Raw genomic sequence first — 24506 nt, 5'->3', positions numbered from 1 at the left:
ACAGAGAAGCCGAGAATGTCTGATTCCAAGACCCAGCTCTGGAGTCCTGGAGTCCTTTGCCATTTTCAGCGATGGGAGACAGAAATGTCAATCCTTTTTCAGGGTGCCTAGCTGGGTGGTGTGAGGAGGGGGTTGAGTGGAAAGCTGATTACTTGAAAAACCCATGCTCACAGTCTTGTGGTTCTTGGACTTGTTGTTTGCTGTTCTTTTAAGAGGTTCCCCTCAACACCCACAAGAAAGGCTCGTTTCCGATGATTCACACTGATAAATGATGTGAGGTGCACCTTTTAAGTTTGACTGTGGTCCTCTTAGCTTACTTTTTCCTTGCCCACCCCACCCCCCCACCCATGGACAAAACTTACATGACAGTGCCCGCTCTATCCAAAAGTGATATTCATTCTTTCTTTGAACTGAACAAGGCTGTCTTCTGGGCTGAATTAAACACCAGCAGTTTATGAAAACACCCATTGCCCCAGTCCCACCTCATTATTTGAGGTCACCAGTCTTTTAAATTTTTGCCAAATTGCTAAGGAAAAAAAGTCTTTAATTTTATATTAATATGATTTTCCCGGATTACTAATGAAGTAGAACATCTTTTCATATGCTTATCGGCCATTTGGATTTACTCTCCTCTGTATTTGTCTCTTGTTATGCTGGGTTGTCTTTTTTAAATTGATAGGCATGAATTTTTAATAAAATCGGTTTATTCATGGATGGATGGATAGATGGATAAATTGACACATAGATATGTACTGTTTACAAGCAGTTCTTTCTCCCAGTTTGTTCTTGTAACTTTTTTGGAGTGCATTTTGTCATAGAGAAGTAATTGTTAGGGGGAAAGGATGTCTTGAGCTAATTCCATGCAGGCTTTGTGGACTTACCCCAACTCCAGACCAAAGCCATCAGGACATTGGGAAAGACAAATCCCATCACCACCAAAGGGAAGGTTGCTGGAACCTGAGGGTGGAGTTAAGCAGCCAGGTTTGGTATAAAAACCAGACAAGTAGGCCTTGGGGTCTCTTTCTCTGTCTCTCTCATTCTCTTACCTCCTGGTTTCATGGCTCGTGGCTCGCGGCCAGATCTCAGACTGACATTTGGGATTCCAGGCCTGCTGATCGGGTAGGATGCATTTAAGATTTATCTCCCACTTTTCAACCTGAGTTGTACATTTCCTCACATCCCCCTTCCCTTGTGAATAAATATTTTATTAACATTTTGTGTGTGCCTGCAGCGGAGTATTAAGTCCCTTTTAAGTGTGCAGGGTGAGGACCCACAGTCAGGAAACCTGTTTTATATTGGGGCTGCCCTGTAACATTGTAAGTTATGATGTAGTCAAATGCTGCATTTGGTTTCTTATACCATGTGTAAGCAACCTTCCCTCTCCACAGATCTATGTTTATTTCCTATGTTTTCTTTGAATTTTTGCACAATGTTGTTTTCTAAATTTAGTTCTTTAATTCATTTGGAATACATTTTGGTGAAAGCCATAAAGCAGAGAATATAATGGATATTTTTCCAAATGAGTATTTGTCTAGTAGCCCATTTTCTCTGCTTCTTGACGTACAACCTGCACCATGCATTTTTCTTCCCATCATTGAAAATGGCCAGGATTCCAGTACCCAGAGCTGACTCCAGCAGCCTCTGAAATGAGCACTCGGTCCCCATGTATTCCTGGGGCCACAGAGCGGACATGTGGTTGTCTTCTCCCCAGTCCCTACTCATCTTCTAGTGACCATCTCTGAGTTTCCATCTCAGGCGCAATAGGGACCGAGAGCCACCCTGTCCACCCCGTGGTCCCGACACTGTGATTGGCTGGGGACTAGGCCACTGGGACTCAAGCGGCCACTGAGGCCAAGCAGAGCTTATCCTGAGCATTTGCCTGTGTGACCAGAAGGGTCTTAACGACCCGGTTAAGGTATAGCAGAGAGAGATTGCTCCCAAAAGACACCCCTCCCCACCCTCAGAGTGGGTAGTGTGGCTTCCATTGGATACCCGGATGGCCTTTCCACCCGTTGGGTGTTGGTGGCTGTTTCCTGGGCTTGTGAGATGACAGCGTGTTTATTTGCTTCACAAGGGGAGGTCACGTCATTGTCACAAGGGTTTTGGGAGAGACTCTCCATAATCTAGGCTCTGAGGGGTCAAGCGTCCTGAAGTTTCCAACCCCCTGGGAAGGAAAGACCTGGCAGTGGGGGCTGTGGAGGCACTTGGTGGTAGGGTGTGATGGGGGCCCTGTGGGAGTGGCCCCCATCCCTGGGCTTCTCTGCCCCTCTCCTGCATTAGGCTGTTGTACTGGGGACAGGCTTGTCCCTCTTGCCTTGGCCCCCCCACACAGTGCTCTAGCCCACTCAATCCTTGGCTGCGGACAATCAGGATCGAGACGTCTTTCTGAGATTTTCCAAGGAAGATTTGAGGAGGAGGAAAGTTGGCTCCAGCCAGAGCGGGTCTCCTGGCAGGGAGGTGACAGCAGCAGACCGGAGAAGCAGACTACAGACGGGGGTCCTTGTGTCCCTGAGGCTCCCCACGCAGTGCAGTCTGTGTGTTTCTTGACTGAGTCGATTGTATAGAGCATCTCATGTTGTAAATCTTTTTCAAAAGTATTTTCTCCCTCTCTCTCTCTCTCTCATGCTATATTTTTCATTTCTTAAAGTTACAAAATTTTTCATATGCCTCATAATGAGGTTTTATTTTGCCTGTTTATTCATCCTTGAATGATTACTGTTTTAGTTGGCATGTACACCTGAAATATTGTTTCAATCCACTCTGCTCCCTCTCTACCTGCCCCCCTTGATAAGAGGTAGCCCTCAGCCATCAGAAGGACCTGGGGCAGGAGAGGCGTCAGCCCACAGCAGGGACCCTTTCTAGCGCTGGGTGCCCATAACACTGGCTGCTGCTTCTGCATCCCATCCTGCCCCACACATGGGTATATGTGTGATCTGAAACTGGCTTAACTGCCAGCATGTCCAAGCGACATGACGAACTGTGGGCTCAAGGGGGAGCCACTGGCTCCAGGTCACTTAGTAAGTGAGGGTGTAGCCCACCACATACATCTGTCTGGGAAGGCTTGGGTATTCTGTTTCCTCCAGATGGAATCAATAAGGGCCTTTTTGCACAGTTTTGTGCAAAATGAGCATTTATCTAGTAGCCAGTCTCGGCCCCTGTTGCACAAAGACAATAAACAAAGACATGCTCTTTGGAAATAGTTGGGAGACATAATTAGGGAAGAACTGACCAGAACGTCGAAATCATTGAACCTTCTCAAGGAAAACCCTAGTATTATTTTCAGATACACGACAGATGAAAACCAAGAAAAGCTACCGTATGACCCAGCTGGAGTCCCCACAGCACCTGCTTCATGTCCCAGACACTGATCGCCAAGGATTACTCAGGGTTTATAAGCTAATTTGCATGGTTTGCTGAATAAGCACATTGGCATGGTTTAAATGACGTCCAAAGGAATGGAAAGCAATTTGGGTTCCTAACAAAGCTCTATCATTCCCTGCCGTCTCATCTGCCTGTGAATTAGCTCAGCAAACCATCTTTTTGTTTTGTGTTTTGAATTATAAACAGATGTTCACATGTGGATGGCCTGCTCCAGCTTCAACACAGCCTCCTCTTTCGCCTCCACCCAGCTCGCTCTGTAAGGGGTGAGGAGGGGGTTCTAGCCAGGCTGGAGTCCTGTACTCTGGGTGCCCCCTCCCCCACAACTGCCTCCAGCAAAAGCTGCCCCCTTGGGTGAGGAGGGCCCTTGGCATGAGAAGGCAGTGGTTGCTTTTTAGAATTAGGAGTGGGCCTCTCTGGCCCCGGGTGTATGACCGTGAGCAGGCCCCCATCTGTCCTGCTCGCAATGGAGTGGGTCAGGGTGACAGAAGGAGGTTGGCGTGCCCAGTCCAGCGTCCCACACAGAGGGACGCCCGGTAGATGCTGCTCCCTGCTTGTCCTTCTGGCTCGGGCATTCCCAAATCTGGCCTTCCCAGTGCTCTTCTGGTCTAGAGGTGGGCATGGCAGCTGGGGGGCTGGTTCTGTGGGGGCCCCGAAAAGGGAACCACCTGTGCCCTAACTTCTAGCCCCTGGAGAGCTCTGTGCAGCCTGTGGGGAGTCCAGAAGGACCCGGGCATGGTGGGCAACGACCCTTCCATGTAAGACAGGCCAGAATGGAGGGAGTGAGGAGCCAGAGAGAAGGAAGAGACCCCGGGAGACCCTCTGCGCCGGCTGGGGGGAGGCAGGGGGGAGCTTAGGGCAGTGAATATTGTGGGGTCTGCAGCAGCGGAGGGCAGCCAGGCTGGGGTGTCAATGGGAAGCAGGAGCAGAGTGCAAACCCAGAGCCATTGGCAGCAGCTTTCCCAGCACTAGGCAGCCAGGGGGCTTTAGGAAGCCTTCCTCAGCTTCAGTTTCCTCAGTGGTAAGGCGGGGCTCTCAGGACAAGTAAATGAAATAATACGGGGGTGGGGGGGGGTGGGGGGTGGGGGAGGGGGGGACCTGTCCCACAGCAGGAACTGAAGAAATGGAAAAGTAGAAGGTAAAAGCAAAGCAGCCCTTGAAGCCCATCCTCGCCTTACTCCCGTGTGCCAGAGCAGGCCCCCCTGGCTTCCCTCTGGATCAAAGCCCCCTTTTCCAAACATAGCAGCTCTCCGGGCTGAGGGTCTCACATAGTTTCAAAGTAAAAGGGGAGAATTGGTCTTGGGGGGGGGAGGGGCAGTGGGAGGAAGTTGCCCTCAAGGAGAGCCCAGGGGGAGGAGGGATTCCCTCTAGCCGCACCCCCCACCCCCAGCCTCCTCAATCCTCATTCTCAGGACCAGGGCTCCAGGCTCCCTTTTTCTCACCCTCCCCATCTCACTGCCAGCCCTGCCCCCTCCACAAACCATGGGTCCTCAGTTCTCAGCCATGTTCATTCACTGTGGCCCGACAGTGCTTTCTTGTTGGGGATTTCCCTTTCACACCAGGCTTGGTGGAAATACTGAGATAGAGGCGCCATGGCCCCTACCCTCAATGAGCTCATGGTCCTGTACGGGGAAGCACGTCAGCATCATTCATTCAATCAACAGTGTTTATTGAGCACCTACTATGTCAGGCCTGTGGTAAGGGCTATAGAAATAGTGGTGATAAGACAGAATGATAAAGCATACCAGGGAGGCTTCTATTGCTCACGGGGAGAACTCAAAGGGGTGGGCAGAGAGGTGGGGAGGCCTGGGCCCTTACTGCCTGGGAAGACTTGGAAATGCCATGGCCAGGTCATCAGCACGAGGGTGGTGTCTCCCATGCCAGAGAGCTGAGCTGGATGTGGGGTTGTGTCTGGTTTGGCGGGTGAGAAGGTGGGCACTGGAAGGTCAAGGCAGCGGCTAGCTGAGAAGCCAGCGGCAGGTTATGGGAAACAGTGTGGTGCTCCTCAGAGGGTTCGACATAACCTGACAAAGTCTAGCCATTCCTCCCTTGAGTAGATGTCTAAAAGAAGCGAAAGCAGCGACTTAAACAGATACTTGTACCCCAGTGTTCATAACAGCATAATTCACAGTAGCCCAAGGGTGGAAACACCCCGTGTGCCCACTGTGGTGAGGCACGGAGTGCTGTGTCCCTGCCCTGGGACATGTTCAGCCATCGTAGGGCCGAAGTCCTGCCACCCGCACACGCGTGGACCTCGGGACAGTGTGCTAAGTGAAAGAGGCCATATTCCCCGGCTCCACTCAAGGCAGGGGCCTTGAACAGGCCAATTCACAGAGCCGGACGGTAGAATAGAGGTGACCAGGGTGGAGGGTGGAGAGAAGGGGAAGGAACTGTTTCTTGGGGACAGAGTTTGCGTGAGAGACCATGACCATCTTCAGGCAGAGATGGAGGTGATGCTCATGCAACCTTGTGACTGCACTTAAGCCATGAATGACAAATGCTGAATGAGAAATGCTCGTAGCATCGGAAAGAACAGAAGTGGCAGGGTCTTGCCAGCTACCTCAGGGCGAGGCGGTGAGGAAGGTTTGGAGGACAATGCGGGAGAGAGGGAGGCAGCGTGAGATTCACGACCAGCATTTCAGGAGTCGGGCGCCGGGGCTGGTGGAGGAGGTTTGGAGCCCGTGTGAGAGGAAGCCCCCAGCTTTCTAAGAAGGGGTTGAGTCCAGTCACCTCAGAAAGTTGTTGGCAAGAGCAAATGGACTCACACAAGTACAGTCCTTGAAACAGGCCAAGAACTGTCATTTATTATTTCATTTGGGTGTGAGTGAGAGAAAAATAATGGACTGAGTGGCGGCGAGGAGCGGCAGCGAGGTCTTTCTCCACTGCGCCGACTGGAGAAATGCTCTATAAAATGATCAGGGTCCTCGCTTCGTTAGGGCCTCCCGCGTGGCAGGACCTTGGGCGGAGCTCCCAGACCTAAAGCTGCTGATGGAGCAGGAGGAAAGGGAGACGGAGGGGCAACCTCATGTCATGACCGCTGAGTCTCACAGGAGTTTGGGCTCCCAGGGGCAAGCCGCGTCCTGCCAGCAGGTGACGTGTCACTGCTCCTTTAAGGGAAACCGGAACCAGCTGTGGTGGAGGGTCATTGTGAGTCCAGATGTGAGTGGGAGGCCCAGAGTAAACAAATTCCCATATACCCGTCAAAACAATAGCAGCTCTTTCGAGTCTGGCCAGCTGGGTTGCCTGTTGGGCCCTTTGGGAAGAGAAAGGCTAAGCAGCAGAGCTTCTTCCAATCCTGGAAAAGTGGTGTCATGGAGGATGTCCGCGGAGCAGGTTTGGGGTGATGGGGCTATGGGGTCCATTCGGCCATGCCCACTGAGAGTCAGGGTCTAGATGACGGGTTCATTCAGGGCATGGCCCCCAACTCAATCTGGAAGGTGATACAACAATCATTGTTCTAGCCCCTCATTTCACATGGCACACCCTGGGGCCTGCAGCTGCGTTTTCCGAGATTGCGGTGTACTCAAGAGAGCTGACTGAGGTTGGGCTCAAAGTCACATCAGAATCAAAGTTGATGGGCTAGATCACTATGGTTAGCGTGTGGTGAATGTGTGGATGGGTCATTTCATTTTCTTGCACCTCTCTTTCTGCCATCACAGCCGCAGTGGTGCGAGAACCCTGTCCATGTCCCTCAGGCTCTTTTGCCTGCTGGCCCTGCTACTCTGGGTTGGATGTTCATCCTTGGCTGATCTTGAGGGTCCTATTTGTGACAGCAATTGATCTCTTTCTACGTGACACAAACCCTAAGCACCCCGTGAGCACGTCATCTGTGACCCAGCTCAGACAGTGTGAAGTCAGGAGGATACTGTTCGCCCCACTTATGTGTGTGGCATCCTGGGAGGTGGACGGCTGGACTGGAAAGAACTTCTTCAGTCAGGGGTGAGCAAGGGGGAGAGGGATGGGGGAGAGGAATCCCACGAGCAGGTTAAGGAGGTGAACCTGGCCCTTCTACAACTACCTAGGCCAAGGGGGTACTAGCGGTGCCCTGAGCAAGAACTGCCCCATTGGACCCAACTCAGCTGGTGATGGGGCTCATTGAGAAGCAGAAGGCTAGGTAGGTAACAATTAAGACCATTCTTCACCTGCCACAAGAGGGGCCTCACTTCTGTTGTCAGTAACAGAGAGGAGGGCAGCTGGCTCAGTCCCACGTGACCACCACCTTGGCAGTGAGTGGCCCTTCTGTGGCTCCTTCACAGGGAGGAGTGAGAGGCACGACTGCCTGGACAGGAGTCAGCCTAGTGGTCTTTCTGCCCAACCAAGCCACCACCGGGCCTGGAGCATTTAGAAAGCAGGCTTCTATGTCACATGACAACTCATGGTTAGAACATGACAGCTCATGGTTAGAACCTTCCTCAAGTAGAATAGCTACCTGCAGAGGTGACGATCCAGGAGAGTTCAGGTAGGGGCAAGAAGATTCTTTGGTGGATTTTATTCATTCACCTGTCTAATCATTCATCCAATATATTTTTTAAGCATAAATTTATGTCAGGTGCTGGACTAGATGATCGCTTATGAATAAGATAGGAGTGGCCCTGGGTCTCACAGTGCTATGATGGGGAAACATGGGAGCAGTGTACTAGGGGCCATGACCTAGACTTGGCAGTCAGGGAAGTCTTCCTGGAGGAAACCACCTTTGAAGTTGAAACCTAAAGGCTAAGTAGACTTACTGGTTCTTTTCACATTAGGAGAAAAGTTCCGGAAAGAGGAGGCACCATGTGTGAAGGGCAAGAGAGGAGCATGGCCAACAGAGGAACCAATCAGCTCAGTGAGGCAGAGCTTAGTGGGGGGACGGAATTGAGAGCAAAGCTAGCATGCTGGGCCTGAGGGTCATTTTGGGGGGATTGTGCTTTATCTCAAGAGAACAAGGAGTCAATGAAGGTTTTAAGCAAGACAATGATGTGGTCAGATGTGTGTCTTAGCTGATGTCCTGAGTCTGAGCTTGAGATGGGGATTCACAGGTAGGTTGTTTATATGGGATGTGATTCCAGAAAATACCAGTAGAGTGGGAAATTGAGACAGGGAGGGAGACAGCAAATAGAGCATGTGCAGTCAAGCAAGTTACCGCTGTGGTAACTGGAGTTTGATCTTGTGGGCATCTCTGGGAGCTAGGACAGACTACTCCCCTCAGCATTATTCTCGCCGAGGGGGAGAGAGCTGGGGTGTTCATACACCACCTCCCACGGCCATTGGTTGAAGGCTGTTCTGAGCTGGACTGGGCATGTTCACTATCCCCTAGCACTTTGACCTTCCAATGTGGCAGGCAGAGAGAATTGCAGGGGTTCCTCAGGCAGAGTTGCGGGGGTTTGCCTTGGAGTGGGGCCTGTGGGGCTATGGGTTGGGTGCTGCCACTATGGTGTTTGTGGAATTTTGGGACAGGGAGGGGCAGATGGGTGTCTAGAGATCAGTGAGGAGACTGGAGGAAGACTATTCCAGACTTGATCTTAGCCAAAAGGCTGAGGAGTGATTAGACAAACTATTCCAGGCAAGCGGTATTAATGACCCGAGCTGCAGAGGCAGAAGCGGGGAATATGAGATGGCAGGAATGTGATAGGTGACAGATGTGGGGGAATGAAGAACACTGGAGAGTGTCTACAGCTTCTCAAAGCAGCACCCCCTCACTGGGGACACTGAAAGTGTTAAGGGGAAAGGATGTCCTGAGCGAATTCCATACAGGCTTTGTGGATGCCACCTCCACTCCATCAAGACCCTGCGAACTACAAATCCCATGATCCCCAAAGGGAGGTTGCGAGGACCTAAGGGTGGAGTTAAGCAGCCATTTTCTCAAGCCTTGGTTTATAACAAGCCATATCCGTGGGGTCTGGCGCTCACTTGGCTCGTGCTCTGGCCAAGCCGTTTTGGTCTCGGCGGGTCATTTCGGATTCCAGGTCGGCAGAATGGGTAGGATGCATTTAAGAATTTATCTCCTTCTTTACTCTCTGAGTTGTACATTTTCTCATTTCCCCTTCCCTTGTAAATAAATCTTTTGTTAACTTTTTGTGTGTGCCTGCAGTGTAAGTTCCTTTGAGTGTGTGGGTGGGGATCCACAGTCAGGCAACCTGATTTAGAGTGGGGTTGCCCTGCAACAAGAGGAGTAGATGCCCTAATCTCTGCAGACCCCCATCTCCTGCCCACTGACCAGCTCAGGCAGGTCAGCCTCCTGTGCCCTGTGGGGCCAGCAAATGGAAGAGAGCTGGCATAGTGGAGGGTTACCTAAGGGGGGTGAAACAAAAATATCAAGGGGGTGGCCTTGAGTTAGGGCTGAGGGTGCCACTGCTGCCTCCCCTCGACAGGGGCCATTCCTTCTCCTCGGTCTCATGACACCTCCCCCCAAGAGTCCTCCTTCCCAGATTCTATTGGCCTCCCTAAGTTTTATTCAGACTGTAGTCCCCAGGACTCAAGACCTGGCCCTGCCACGAACTTCTGTGGCCACAGTTAAATCCCTTCTTCGGGGTCTCGCTTTCCCTTCATGTAAACCAGCAGGGCCAAGCAGATGACCTTTCAGGACCCCTTTTATAGAACTCACCTTCCAGAAAGGCTCAAAACCTCCTCCCTCTAAACAGTCTCAAGAAGTTAGTAGAAAAGGAGCATTCTTTGGGGCAGCCCAGGCAGTGGAGAGACTTGCCTGAGTCACTGACCACCAGAGCACATGAATGACTCCCATCCTTTTTTTTTTTTTTTAAGTTTTTTTTTAAAATTTAATTAATTAATTAATTAATTAATTAATTTATACAAGCACTGGGTACAGTCAGAAGCGCGGGAAGGTGAGAGAATTCACCAGAGCCAGAGCGGGGAGCAGAGCAGGCAGAAGGACCGAAGTACACTGCTGAGGGGAGCAGCGGGCGGCAGGAGAGGTCTGCGCGCCATGTGGGACCCTCCTCCGGTGGCCGGGGAGCAGCCGGGGATCGAAGCGGCGCTGCAGAGGCTGCGGGCAGCTTCGCAACCCAGAGCTCAACCGCTGTGCCACCGGGGAGGCCCCGACTCCCATCCTTATTGGAGCTGTCCGGGAGCCAGGCCCACCCTGCCCCTGCTTCCTTAAACCCAAAGGTATGGCCCACACCCATGTTTATTTTCAATAAGCACAGCAGCCAGTGTGAAGTTTCAAGATTTTTCTTGTGCCCCTGTTTGTGTGTGAGGCTGTGAACGGAAACGTGTGAGAACGGTGGTTGCAACTGGACTTATCAAGCTCACCAATACCTCCCGCCCCACTTGGGGATTCAGGGCTGGGCATTTGAGCTGCTGGATCACACAAAACCCAAAGGGATTAAAGTGTAGGGAGTTTGCAATAAGTCAGGAGGGTTGTGCAGTAGTTCTGAGCCCTCTGACAATGGTCTGGCAAAGCCACATCCCTACATCTCATGTCTTGGAGTCCACCCTGAGTTTTGCCGCCCACCCCATAGGGCTGTGTTCTGGGACCTGTGTCCGAGGTACATGAAACACCTGATATATATGAGAACCTGAGGCTCTGGTGTTGATTGCCTACCAAAGCCAGGAGACCCTCAGATACCATCTTATTGGAACTGTTGGTTCTCTCCCTCAAATGGTGGGGCAGGAGGAAGTTTTCAAACTGCCAAGAGGGTTCTGTTTTAATTGGAGTTTTCAAATTGATTGCTCGGGATTAGTTATGGCCCATTTTATGTTTTCTTTGTTTTGTGCCAGATTTGCCTACATTGGGTTGTTTTTAAAGAGTGAAGTGAATTGCCAATAATCAGAAATCAAAATGGGATTTCTGGGTATTTTAAGAAGCTGGAAGGCTGGAAATCATGGGCTCATACTCTGCAAGGGGCCATTGGGCTGATGCAGAGCTGCAGGCCAAACTTTAGAGATGTTCTTCCATTCACCTTAGTCCACAATGTTCCTATTGTCACCCAGCTGGGACATGAATGTCCACTGCCATTTATCACCAAGTGTATGTTGTTGTTTCTCAAATCACAGAGTTATGGGCACAAAATATTTTGGGTTCCCACATTTCCAACAAAAGAAAAAAGGCATTTTATTTATATTATCTGCCTGCTCTTGGGGTGAATTGTCAGTCCTGTTGTATAGGGTTGCTAACAGAAAGTTATCTCTGTGCCCTGTTTGTCACTCTCATCAACACTATCACATCATTTTAAACATTTATTTGTTTATTTTCCATTTTAAAAGGGCAAGTTTATTAGGAAAAGGAGACAGAAAAATAGAGGCACCTGCATGGTCACAGGTAGGCAAGAGAGTTGCTGCCATCACATCATTTTATGTATCAGGTTATGTGTATGAGACAGGTCAAGGCAACTTATGATTCATTTGAGAGGCAAAACTTGGTGGGCAAAGTAGAGCAAACAGAACAGCTGGGGCAGAGGGGGTTGGATTTAATATGATAAGGCACTTACCACACTAGAAAGGATTCCAGAAAGGTCTTAAATGACAGCAAGAAGCTGCGTGGGAATGGCTGCTGTGTCTGTACAGCTGTGAATGTAGGGTGGCCCAGCCCAGCTCATTTCCAGGGCCCAAGAATATGGAGGAGCTAAGCCAGTTTGGACAAGGAGATTCAGGGCAGGCCTGTAAGTTCAGCCACTTCAGTGAAAAAAAAAAAAAAAAAAAAAAGGCTTTTTTCCATTGGACTAATGGGCACTGTTTGTGAGAACCCCGTTAAGCCCCTCCTACATTGCTGGTGAGAGTGCGAACTGGACCCTCAATTTACTTAAAATGGAGCTACCATATCACCCGGCAATTTCACTACTAGGGATCTACCCAAAGGACGCAAAAACATTGATTCAAAAGAACACCTGAACCCCTGTGTTTATTGCAGCACATTTACAATAGGTAAACGTGGAAACAACCAAAATGCCCATAATAGATGTTTGCATCAGGAAGATGTGGCATATATACACAATGAAATACTATTCAGCAATCAAAAAGATAAGTAATGGCATTTGCAGCAATTGGATGGAGTTAGAAGGCATTATGCTCAGTGAAATAAGTCAGAAGGAAAAAGAAAAATATTGGAAAGTTTCACTTATAGCAGGAATATAGGGGAACCATATAAGGCATCAGTGTAAAAAAATAATAACAGTACAAAACACAACAAAGCAAAAGCAGACAATAATAAATCAGAGTCATACTTCAGGGAAGGAGGAGGAAGAGGGATCAGATGTAGGGAGGGAGGAACACAGGGGACTGGGGTGATGGTGCACGGGTGCATTGGTGAAGGAAACTATGGGGACTGTACCTGAGGGGGTGGGGGGAAGCAAATCTTTTTAAAAAATGAACATGATGTAAAAAATTAAAAAATTCATTAAAAAAAAAAAAAAAACCCTGTTAGGCCAAATATCCCGGTCCCCTCAGGCCTGCTGTTCTCACCACACTGGACCACTCCTGTTTCCTGGAGGCTCCCCCAGACGCCCTTGGGGGGCATAGTCCATGCAGAAATCCCCTGTCAGGTGGTGCAGGCACTTGGCTTGGTAGGAAAATTTCAGGTGACCGTGGTTTAGGTTGCAGTTCACCTCGTGTGACCCAGATTTTGGTTCTGTGTCACATGTGCCGAGAAGGTCATCATCCCAGCCATAGTCTTCATCCCAGACCTGCACCCTCAGGGGCCTCCCCGTGGTCAGGACCACATCCTGAAAGTCCAGCGTTGTTTGCCATGTGGGGTTGTTGTTGTTCCACACTGTGCTTGTCCTCAGCTCCTTCCTTGCGAAGAAAACCTTCAAATAGGCGTCTGTGGCAGTGATCCAGTCTCCCCACAGGCCTGTCGCCTGGAAGTTCTTAACCTCCAGGTGGGCCAGGCCCCTCTCTCGAGGACAACAGCCGTGGTTGGTGAGTTCCATGCCATGGCACAGGCACTGGCACGGGTCTTGTTGGCTCTTCTGCTGCCCCTTAGGGCAGGGCCGGCTGCAGTCCCTCCAGCGAGCCCTGTGCAACACATACTTGCTCACGGCCTGTCTCAGGGCCTCGCGGTGCGGGTCCTGTCTCTTCAGCAGAACATGCAGAGGCTCCAAGGTGTAGTCCACAAGGCCTGGGGTGTCCGTCAGTGAATCTACCCATTGTGAGAACTGCTCAGGCTTGGCATGGTTCCCAAACAGCAGGTCATGCGAGGAAGTGTGGTGCCCACCAACTATGTCAATATAACGTTCCCGGAAGGTCTGGTGGAAGGAGTTTGTTATCTTGCTGTTCTTCCTCTTCTCCTCACAGGCCTTGAATTCTGCTGAAGACCTGACCTGGATGCCTATGCTGACCTCAGCCTCGACAGCCAGGCAATCCTCCACCTCCTTATCTGTCAATCCCTGTAAGACCAGTTCACAGGTGTGCAGCGCCGTGATGGTCGAGATCCGGCCACCCAGGTTCATGGACCGGATAAAGTGGGTGCCATAGTCGGAGATGAGCCTGAAGTACTCAGTCTCTGTGGAGCTGTTGAATTCGGGGAGTAGGGCCCTGAGGGCCTTTTTGAATTCAGGGTGCAGTGGGGGGTTGTGCACTAGTTTAAAACTGAGGGAGAGAAAAACATCAGGTCCAGTAGTGGGTAGTATTTTCCCCAATTCAATAACTCCCTCAACATGGCCCAAGGTCACAGGGAAGTGGCCGAACTAGGACTTGAGTCCGGGTGGTCTGGCTCCAAAGCCTAAACAACTGAATCACTGAGCCCGCAGAGAAACCCTTTCTGTCTGTTTTCCTGCAGTGATAAGGACTTGGTATATAAGTTTGCACTTTCCTTTTCAAAATGAAGTTTTTTCTTTCCTCTTTATTTTCTGATTATAAAAAGGGATGCTACTATACTGATGGTGTGTTCTAGTTTTGGAAGGTAGTCTTGTTGCTGTAGGCTATCTGTCCACTCGATTGGGACCTGCCTGCATGGACCCCTGACAGCTCTGGCCACATAGGTGCCCTGTCTCACCATGGGGGAAAGTTGGGGTCCCGGTATAAGAAATCAGAGTGGTTATTCTGGAGGCATGCATTTCTCAGGTTGGGATCTGGGTCTGGAGGGCTGGGGGTGATTGCAATTGCTCAGTACTCTAACCCTAATGCCCAGCACAGAGCCTAATGCCTTAATGCCCAACACAGAGTCAGACTTAAATAGTGGATCAAAGGACGTATGAGGTCAGTGATGGGAGGGATCCAACCAGGTCTCCTGTCTCTGCCCCACCCAGGAAGGACCCCACAGAACTTCCAGTGCTCATAGAAGAGGGGGTTATTGGGAAGACCTCAACAGCATCTTGTTCTCAGGCACAGCCTGCTCTGGCTTCCCTCTACCCGTTCTCTGCCTGGGCGCTTCCAGATCTGGACTACAGGGGGGAAGGCCATAGGGCACTCTACCTGCAGTTTTCTCCTGGTGGAAGAAGTCTCTGTGTTCCCATTCTGCCATTCCTGGGCTTTTAGACCACCCTAAATTTCCCACCTTTTTTTAATGCCCCCTCCACCCCCACTCCCAAGCTCACCTGTAAAATTGACACTCCACCTCATCCTTGGTGAAGCTGTACTCATCCTGGAGGGTTTTCTTGGCTGCAAAGTTAGCTGCCTCAGAGTGCGAACCGGCCATGGTCATGCGTGTATTGACCATGGGCTTGGGAGTCACGTCTAGCTCCCCCCGCCAGTCATTGCGGATTTTGCTAGCTGCATCCTGCGCCACACCCTCGACGGAGCTGACCTTGGCTCTGACTACCTTGCGCTGGCAGACAGAGGACTGGGCACGCCAGTGTGCGAGGGCCAGGGGCAGGCGCTGGAGGGTGTTGTCCTGCAGGACGTTCTTGCAGAGGGTGCAGGTGCCATCTGGCCGCAGGTAGTGGGTTGTGTCCACTGGGAAGGAGCCTGAGCGCCGGAGACTGGTCACGTCCACTCCCTCCCCTGCCAGCCATGTGCCGGGCACGAAAGTCTCGTGTTTACTGCACTCAGTGTGTGTGAAGGTGTCACAGAGGGCAGGGGTGTGTGTAGGCAGCAGAAGGAGGAGGATCCCCTGGAGAAGCACACAGGTGGCCATGGAGCTGCAGAGACAGGAGGCACATGGCTTCAAGAGGCTCCTTCCCCAGCTGAGGATTATTGGGACCTGTGCAATCCAGAGGGAATGCCATCTCTTTTAAGTCACTGAATGTCAGAGCTGGAATTACCCTTATAAACATGGGCCACCCTCAACATTGTACAGATGGGCCCACAGAGAAGAAGTGACTTGGCCAAGGACATACAAGCAGAGGATGCCCTGATTTCATTATTTCAGCCTACTGGAGATCCAAATTGATGACTTCATCCTTTGCATCACAGCCTCTGCTGGTGGGAGGGTGCTCTGGGTAGAGAGGAGGGGGCAGGCAATAGCTGTAGCAATTTTTGGGGAGGGACCTGGTAAGTCTAGAGAAGTCTAGGTTCTAGAAAATGTTACTTTGACCCCAGAATATTCACTTCTCTCTTACTCTCCATCCCCACCCTATATGCACCTTAGGTTCTTGACATAACTGGGAAAAAAGGGTGGTTGTGATTCATCCTTATTCTCTCCATTTCCCCTTTGGGGACCTCTTTCTGCGCCTCCTGGAAGAAAATCAATCTGAATTCTAGAATAAATGCTCCCATATGCCTATATCCTAAGATCCTGCAAGGGAGAGGTCTTGAAATTTGTTCTCCAGGTCTCCTACTGATGCTTGAGTCTCCTCTTTTTTATTCCCTGCCACACTGGGATCCTGGCAATAACTCTGAGCTACCTATTGCCTACAGTTGGACAACAATTACCTTGAAGTTTCTTCCCCAGTTTGAGGTGGCTCTGGAGCCTCAGCTGGGTTTGTTTATAATCTGTAATCTCCTTTCTCTACCCTTATCCAAACTGAGTTCCTTGGAGGCCTTTCCTCTCTGGCACCTGGCAGAGGCAGCTGCCTCCTGAGCCCTGTCTTTATGGGGGATGTGAACTCCCCCTGCACTCTACCTGAGCCTCTGGGCATTGTTCAAAGCAGTGACTTGAATGAATTCCTGGCAATATGGCAGCCCCACGGAAGTAAATTGCAGAAGAGGAGGCTTTCAATGGCCCTGGGATCCACCTGCACTCCTATGTTTATTGCAGCACTATTTACAATAGGTAAGCTATGGAAACAACCCAATTGCCCAAAAATAGATGACTGGATCAAGAAGATGTGTTACATATACACAATGGAATATTACTCGGCAATAAAAAAGATAAACTCATGCCATTTGTAGCAACATGGGTGGAGCTGGAAGGGATCATGATCAGTGAAATAAGCCAGAAAGTAAAAGAAAAATTCTGGTGATCTCACTGATAGCAGGAATTTAGAAAACCTAGATAAGGGATCAAGAAAAAGACTAATTATAATAAAGTAAACATCAAAATCAAAATCAACAAGCAACTATAAACCAGAGACACACTATTGGGGGGTAGGGAAGAAGGGGGTAGGATCAAAATAAGGGTGGTGGGAATTGTACGGGGATTATAACCATGATGAAAATGCATACATTGTACAAAAAAGAAAAAAGATGTAATATATATATATATATATATATATATATATAAAAGAAAAAAAACTATAAAGAATTTAGGGGAAAAAAACACAAAAAACAAAGGCCCTGGGATCATCCCCCTAAGGAAGCCAGCACAGTTTATAACCTTAATCCAAGGAACTTGGTCTCCATACTGTCCCTCATCATATTATCTCCAGGGCACTTGTTTTCAGCTTTCTTAGTGACTCTGTCAGCATCTGAAGGGCTGAAGAGACTGTGTACTCTACCCTCTTTGCTTGGTATATGAGGAAACTGAGGCACAGAGTGGGCTAAAATCTGCCCAATGAGTTAGCACTGAAGCACAGTCTGGAATCCAAGTCTCTTTCTTTTTTTTCCCTTTTTTTTGTATTTTTCAGGCTTTTTAAAAAAATTAATATTTTGTTTTATATAATTCTTACATCATTTTGCATTTTTGCACAATGTATGTATTATCATTTTGGTTATATTCCCCATACAATTGCAGCCCCCCCTTATTTTGACCCTAGTCCTTCCTTTTCCCTTCTCTCTCTCCCTTCCCCTCGTGGTGTGTCTCTGGTTTACAGTTGCTTGTTAATTTTGATTTTTACTTTGTATTAATTAGACTTTTTCCTGGTCCCTTATTTAGGTTTTCGAAATTCCTGCTATGAGTGAGACCATCCGGTGTTTTTCTTTTTCTCTCTCACTTATTTCACTGAGTATGATCCCTTCTAGCTCCATCCATGTTGCTGCAAACTGCATGTGTTTATAGCAGCACTATTTACAATAGCTAAGTTATGGAAACAGCCCAAATGCCCAAAAACAGATGAGTGGATCAAGAAGATGTGGTGCACATACACAGTGGAATATTACTCAGCAACCAAAAAAGATAAACACACGCAGTTTGCATCAAGTCTCTTTCTTACATGAAACAGCACTTCCTGCCCCATCAGGCTCTTCTCTCAAAGTAGTGGTTTCATGCCCATGCTCCTCTGTCCCCACTTAGGGGCTCCCAGTTACCTCAAACCCCTCCTGTTTTCCTACCTGGAGTCCTGTGTCGAGCTGCTCCTAAACAGACATTCTTGCCCTTCACAGGAGGCTTCTGAAATGGTGTCAGCCTCCCCACACAACTCATCACTTCACTTCTGCTTCCTGCCCCGCCCCCAGCACACCCACCCTGTCTTCACCTCATAGGGCCCTGCTGACAGCCCTCGGGAAGCAAACTGAGGAGGGCCAGAGGCTCATCTGCCAAGCAGAAGTGTTGGGGTGTGGGATGGGGCGAATAGATGAGGTCTAGGCTAGAGGAGCACACGGGACCGAGGACTTCAAGATTCAGCTCTGGGATGGAAGAAGAGGCCTGCGGGGGTGATCTCCCTGCTCTTGAGCCAGGGCGCTGTGGTGTGAGATGCAAGAGGCGACAGAGGGAAGGCGCTCACTGAGCGGGCTCGGGCTGAACAGCCTGGGCTGGGCCCGGCTCGGTATCCATTACTGTGTGGCCTGGTAACTTCTTGGGTGTCTCTGTCCCAGTTTCCCTTGTAAAAATGGGCATAAAAATAGTGTAGACCCATAGGCTATGAATATTCAGGGAGTGTAATGCAACCATGCCATGCCGGGGAGGTTCATCAACGCTTCAAGCAGCCGTGTTGGTGCTTTCATTTCCCCACTGTTTGCCGCTGCATTCCACCACACTCCACACCACGCAGCTCCACACCACGCTGCTCCACACCACGCCACCTCCCGCCCTTGGCTGAGTGCGCATGCACAGTGGGAGGCCAGAAGAGCCTGAGGCTTTTCCCTTTTCCTTACCCCACAATCCACCCCCTCAGGGTTTTCCACCACACAGTCCATACACAAGTGTATACAAGTTTCCCTTGGCAAATACAAGCACTGCAGCCATGGCTCACAAAAGCAACCAGTTTACATCACAATATAAGTAAGTTCAGTTCTCCTAGGGGCGGAAAGATAAGGAAGTTACTGGTACCAGCAATGGGAGATCCCTGCCATCTGGCAATATACACGCCGATTTTGTGTCTGAAGATAATATTGTAGGTGGCATCAGTGGCCTTCCAGGTTGTGAGGACCACACTCGCTTTGCCAGTAAAGAGGCATCACAGGGCTCTACATGTAGCAAGAGTGGCGAGTTCGTAATGTTACAGGGCAGGGAGAGGGGCACCCCAGACCCCGCAAACCTGCTTGCTCTAAATAGGTTCTGCCATCCGCCACATCAACACAAAACCTGTGAGACTTTAATGAAAAGGAACTTTAATACAAATAGGAAACAATACAGGAAAGGCAAAGAATATAGTTTCTAAATCAAGTACCCAAGTTACCTGCCCTTTACTTCATGGGTAAAGTCCACCCACGCAAGAGTGGCCCAGAGCAAGGCCCCTAAGCCTGTCACAAGTCCAAAGCACCTTCCAGTGGGGACCCACAGAAAAGGGTCAGAAACAACAAGACTAGTTTGGAGGCAAAGAGCAAAATCAAAATCAAGAGAAAACTGCCATTTTCACCTCCCCACGGGTCTCACCCACTTCTGATGCTTTTCCCTTTTACTTGCCATGACGAAAAGGCAAGCTGAGTTTCCTCACGTGTCTCTTGGCTCCATGTTCCTCCTCCAGGGCTCCTTCTGGCTCCATCTTGCTTCCTTCCTTCCTCCCTTCCTTCTGCAGCTTCTTCTCTTAGATCCACCCTCCTTTGGGTGGGGCAGAGAGGAATCTGGAATTTCCCCTTATTCTGGGGACCACCCTGTGACAATAATAGGCCACAAAACATCACAAATGTCCCCGAAGGACTGCATTCTGATCTGCCACCCCAGGGTGGGTAACACGCACCTGTGGCGGCCACTGTGCAGTCACCCATGGTGTTATTTGTAAATCAGCCTCCAGACCATGACCCCAAGGGGCAATCAGAGCCACCCAGCGCATGTGGGGAGCCTTCACAGGCCAGGGCCATGCAGTTCGCTTCCGTTGATTGCCCAGCCACATGTTTTCAGGTGTGTCAATAGGACAGATACGGCCTTTTCCAAATAGCAAAAGAGTCTCGGTCAATAAAACATCATCCATGTAATGATACAGACGCACTGAAGATGGCCTTTCCCACCAGGCCAGACCTGCTGCCACCAGCCCCTGGCACAGAGTAGGGCTGTGCAGGTATCCCTGTGGGAGCACAGTGAGTGTCCATTGCCGGCCTTCCCAGGTGAAGGCAAACTGGTCTTGACTCTGGAGCTGTCTCTATGGGGAGGGTGGAAGTATTTGCTAAACACGCTACAAAATGATCCATGTCTAGTTCATGGCTCAGACCATCTATTAAGTCTGCCCCTGAAGGCACTGCAGCATGCAAGGGGGGAACTACTTTATTTAACTCACAATAATCCTCTGTCATGCCAAGAGCCATCAGGCTTCTACACCAGCCACACCTCGGAATTGTAGGGGCTGCGGGCAGTATGCACAATGCCCACTTTCTCCAATTCCTATATTGTGCCCGTAATTTCCTTGTGGCCTCCAGGCAACTGATATTGCTTGGTATTAGTCATTCCCCTAGGGACTGGCAGTCTTATGGGCGGATGCTTAGCATGTCCTCACACCACTGCCTTTACTGCATGCACTTTAAGGGGAAACTATCTGGCTGTAATCGCTAGCCATAAGCCATGTAGTACATCCACCCCCAGATGAACTCCAGCATGGGTGATACATATACTTTAGACTCTTTCAGTGGTAATCGCCCAATTCCCAGGGATAGTCTCACTGCTGTGACCTTGATACTCTGGCCTCCACAGCCATCAATGTAACAAGCAGACCCTTGAAATTTTTCTGGATCTCCATAGAGCAGAGTACATTCAGCTCCTGTGTCTACCAAAGCATAAACTCTTTGCACATTAGTCAGGGACAGTGGATGGCAAGATCCACATGTGGCCTACGGTCCCCACCCATCCCCTGTGGATGGGTTCCTTGGCCCTCACCCTATTCGAAAGTGATCAGGCCATTGCCCGAGGACGGGGTCAGTAGCAGGTGGTTTTCCAGGCACAGGGCTCGTGCCTGAGGCCTGGTGCCTCCAGGCTTCCCCTTAGCAGCAGTCCTTCTCACGGCATGAACCTCTGGGCTTCCTGCAGCTGCTTCTGTAATTCTTTTATTAACAAGTATGCATTGGGCTTTGCGTGTATTTTAGTGCCATCGGCACCTGCTCTCACTAAATCTGTCCACTTTTGGTTATGGGTAGCTTCAACAGGTTCTGTGATGCCAAGAGGCTTCCTTGCCCTCCTCGGCATTCCTTTTGATTGTTCAACAATTACCCGTATGAGTTTCTGAGTTTGAGAGCGCCGGCTCTTGAGAGCACTGAGTTTGAGAGCAGTGGCTCTTGACTTCACCCCAGCTAGCTATCATTGTTGTGACGTCGTGCATTTGACGTCCCACACAGGGTGCTAGAACTGCCATGAGGGATCCAAATGAGGATGAGGGGACACTCTTCAATACCAAATCTCTCATCCCTGCTGTGAAACACTTGTCATCAGGACCACGAGTATTCACATTGAACATGGCCAGCTGCATCCCCAATTCCCGAAGTACCTGCACCAGGTCGGCATACGTCTGCCATCTGCTCATTGTCTCTGCACATCTCCTGCATCAGCCCATACTGTTCGTATGGCTGCCAGTATCCATTCCAGCAGGGTGTGATTGCCCTGGCCATACTGCCGGCTGTGCTGCAGCCTCTGTCTCAAGGATGGGTGTAAAGTCACTGAGGCCAGTCTCTCCATCTCCTGTGATGTACAAATAATCCCATCTCCCTCAGGTCCCACAAACGTAGCAGCCAGACTGCCGATTGCTCCCCTGGTTTCTGGCAGAACTGTTTGCTCATGTCCACCAGTTCCGCCTGGCTGTATGGTCGGTATGTAGTAAATTCTGTCATGTGGGTGTTCAGCAGCCTCATCCCCAGGGGCCATAGGCTGCTGTCACTTCATTTTCTGAGTTACCACTGGGTGGGCCGGGAGCATGGGACCAGCCTCCTTGTCCTCTCCAGAGGAGTCCGGCATCCCCGGAGTCGCAGGTTGGTTTGCCACCACCGGCTGAGACTCGGGCTAAGGGCAGCCTCCTTCTCCTCCCCTGAGATGGATTCTGGCATCTTCGGAATGGTGGGTTGATTTCTCTGAACTTCTTCCTCCAAGAATCCTCAAATGTTGTTGCAGTTCCTGCATCTCATCCTGTAGTTGCTGGATTCTGGATTGCTCTTTCTGCCTAGACTCTGAGTTGTGAGAAAGACTGTAGTACCAGAAAGCACAGAGCTGGTTCTCTGTGATCCGAGCAGATGGGTCAAGGAGAGTCCTGGAGCCCTCGGTGGATTTCTCAGGCTTTTATTGAGCTTTTATATGGCAGGCAAGTGTGCCAGGGGGCTGGGAGGCTCCCAGTCCCCATAGTCTGTGTAGGGTAGGTAAAAGGTATCAGGCTTTTCTGCCCTCCCACCATTAGGATAGATGAGGGAACCCTGTGGTCCTGAATGCATGCCTGATGGCGGGCACCTGAAGTGGGTACACCTGGGCTGAGAGACTGGACTTGTAAGGGTGGTGTCACGGGATGCTAGCAGCAGAAGAAGCTGAAAGAGAAGCAAGAGCAGCAGAAGCTGAGAGAGAGAGAGAAAACGCCGGAGAGCCCAGATAGAGTGAGGATTTGCTGGGGGCTGGGAGGCCTGCCAGCCTCCCGGCCCCCCAGCACCTCTGCCTGCCGTGTACCTGGTAATCTAAATAAAAAACCTGCAAAAAACCACTGAGGACTCTGACTCCTCCTTTACCTGGTCTGCTGGATCAGAAAACCTGCTCAGTGGTCCTTCCTGCCTTACACAGACTTTGCCTATGACGACACTGGAGGCTTTATGTTGGCGCAGGAGAGGAACTAGTTCCGGGAGCTACAGAATAAGACCTCGCCTGGAGAAGGAGACGCCCAGAGGACCAGCCAACGACCCCTGAGGCAGCAAGAATTGTCAGAAGAGAGGACCATGATTTGGAGCTTGGCAGTGCTGATGCAGGGAGAGGCCAACGGACTTCGACTAATGGACTTGGACTGAGGAACTTGGGCTGACAATCCCCCCAGAAGGTGGAGGACCTTGGCAGGTTAAGTTTTTTTTTAAGCATCTGGGGGTGGCCAGTGGGCTTTGATGGCCAAAATCAGCCTGTGCATGCCCAGCAGCCAGGTGGAGGAGAAAAGCCAACTGAGAAGGCAAAAGCTGGTGCTAATGCTAAGTTGAGAAGCCCTGAGCGGCTGTTAAGCAGCCTGAGTATGCTGAAGCCCTGTGAGTCTCGTAAAATCACCTGTGGGTGATGCCCTGCTCATTCCTGAGTGAGGGTGAGGAGCTAAGGAACCCGTCCTTGGGGGATGGGTGGGGAACGTGGCTTGGGGTGGAGCCCAAGCCAAATGGAGAGTTTGGATCCCCAACCCATGTGCTTGTGCAGTGGGTTGGCCTGAGTGCAGGGGTCTGCAAGTCTCATGGGTGGCTATGAAGGCCGAGTGTTGGAGCGACTGCAGACAGAAACCCTGAGGGTTGGCGGTTACCCCCAACAGAATAGAATCGCCAATCCCAGAGCTAGTGCATCCTGGGGTGGATGCGGTGTGTGGCTTGTAGCTGAGACTACAGCCAGAGAAGGCCAGGAAGCCTGATGGCTCCTGGCGTGTTACAGTAGATGCCGTGAGTGGTTCCCCTCCCTCGTATGAGCGGTGCCTTTGGCAGCAGATTTGGTGGCTCATCTGCTGGTACCAATAATTGTCTTTTGCCCCTAGGTTGGTGCCCTGCCTGGACTTATTTGCGTTCTGTTGTATTTTGTTATATTGTGATGTGTTTGCTTTTGTGGGCCATGGCTGCATTGTTTATGTTTGCTAAGAAAATTGTACATATGAAGACTACATGGCGGAAAACCCTGAGGGGGTGGGCTGTAGGGTAGGTAAAAGGTATCAGGCTTTTCTGCCCTCCCTCCATTAGGATAGATGAGGGAACCCTGTGGCCCTGAATGCAGGCCTGATGGCGGACATATGAAGTGGGTACACCTGGGCTGAGAGACTGGACTTTTAAGGGGGGTGTCACAGGGATGCCAGCAGCAGAAGAAGCTGAAAGAGAAGCAAGAGCAGCAGAAGCCAAGAGAGAGAGAGAATGCTGGAGAGTCCAGATAAAGTGAGGATTTGCTGGGGGCTGGGAGGACTGCCAGCCTCCCGGCCCCCCAGCACCCCTGCCTGCCGTGTACTGGGTAAATCCCAATAAAAGACCTGCAAAAGCAACTGAGGACTCCGCTTCCTCCCTTACCCGGTCTGCTGGATCACAGAAAACCTGCACTGTGGTCCCTCCTGGGTAAAGGCGAGTCCTGGACCCTCGGTGGCTTTCTCAGGCTTTTATTGAGCTTTTACAAATAGAGCAGCAACCAGGTACACGGCAGGCAGGGATGCTGGGGGCCTGGGGGCCAGGAGGCCAGTAGACCTCCAATCTCCCAGCAAGTCTTCACTCTGGCCTTCCCTGCCTTTTCTCCCCTTCTCTCTTCTGCCTCTCTCCTGCTTCTCTCTCTTGCCTCTGCTTCTCTTGGTGACTATCTCAATACTCCTTCCCTGCCTCTCTCCCCCACAGAAGTAAACATGACAGCTTGCAACAACCTAACAACTGCAGGTGCCCCATCAGGCAGGGCA

The 24506-nt window shown here is 50.5% G+C and overlaps 2 protein-coding genes across 2 annotated transcripts in view; one reads left to right on the top strand and one right to left on the bottom strand.

Moving 5' to 3' along the window:
- LOC311178709 (paladin-like) overlaps window positions 1–24506 on the top strand; it is a gene marked incomplete at both ends in the record, with an annotated part of 146141 nt that overhangs the window by 26395 nt on the left and 95240 nt on the right.
- On the bottom strand, window positions 12480–15385 carry LOC311178927 (perforin-1-like; the record flags this gene model as incomplete). Its single annotated transcript, XM_084245675.1, has 2 exons — window positions 12480–13899; window positions 14847–15385. The coding sequence occupies 2 exons, from the start codon at window positions 15383–15385 to the stop codon at window positions 12771–12773; spliced, it is 1668 nt and encodes a 555-aa protein (XP_084101801.1). The 3' UTR covers window positions 12480–12770.

Source organism: Talpa europaea (assembly GCF_964194135.1).
Source record: "Talpa europaea genome assembly, chromosome: 10".
NCBI classification, from domain to species: Eukaryota; Metazoa; Chordata; class Mammalia; order Eulipotyphla; family Talpidae; genus Talpa; species Talpa europaea.
Note: the sequence above shows the minus strand (reverse complement) of the source record. Positions and strands in the feature narration are given on the sequence as shown.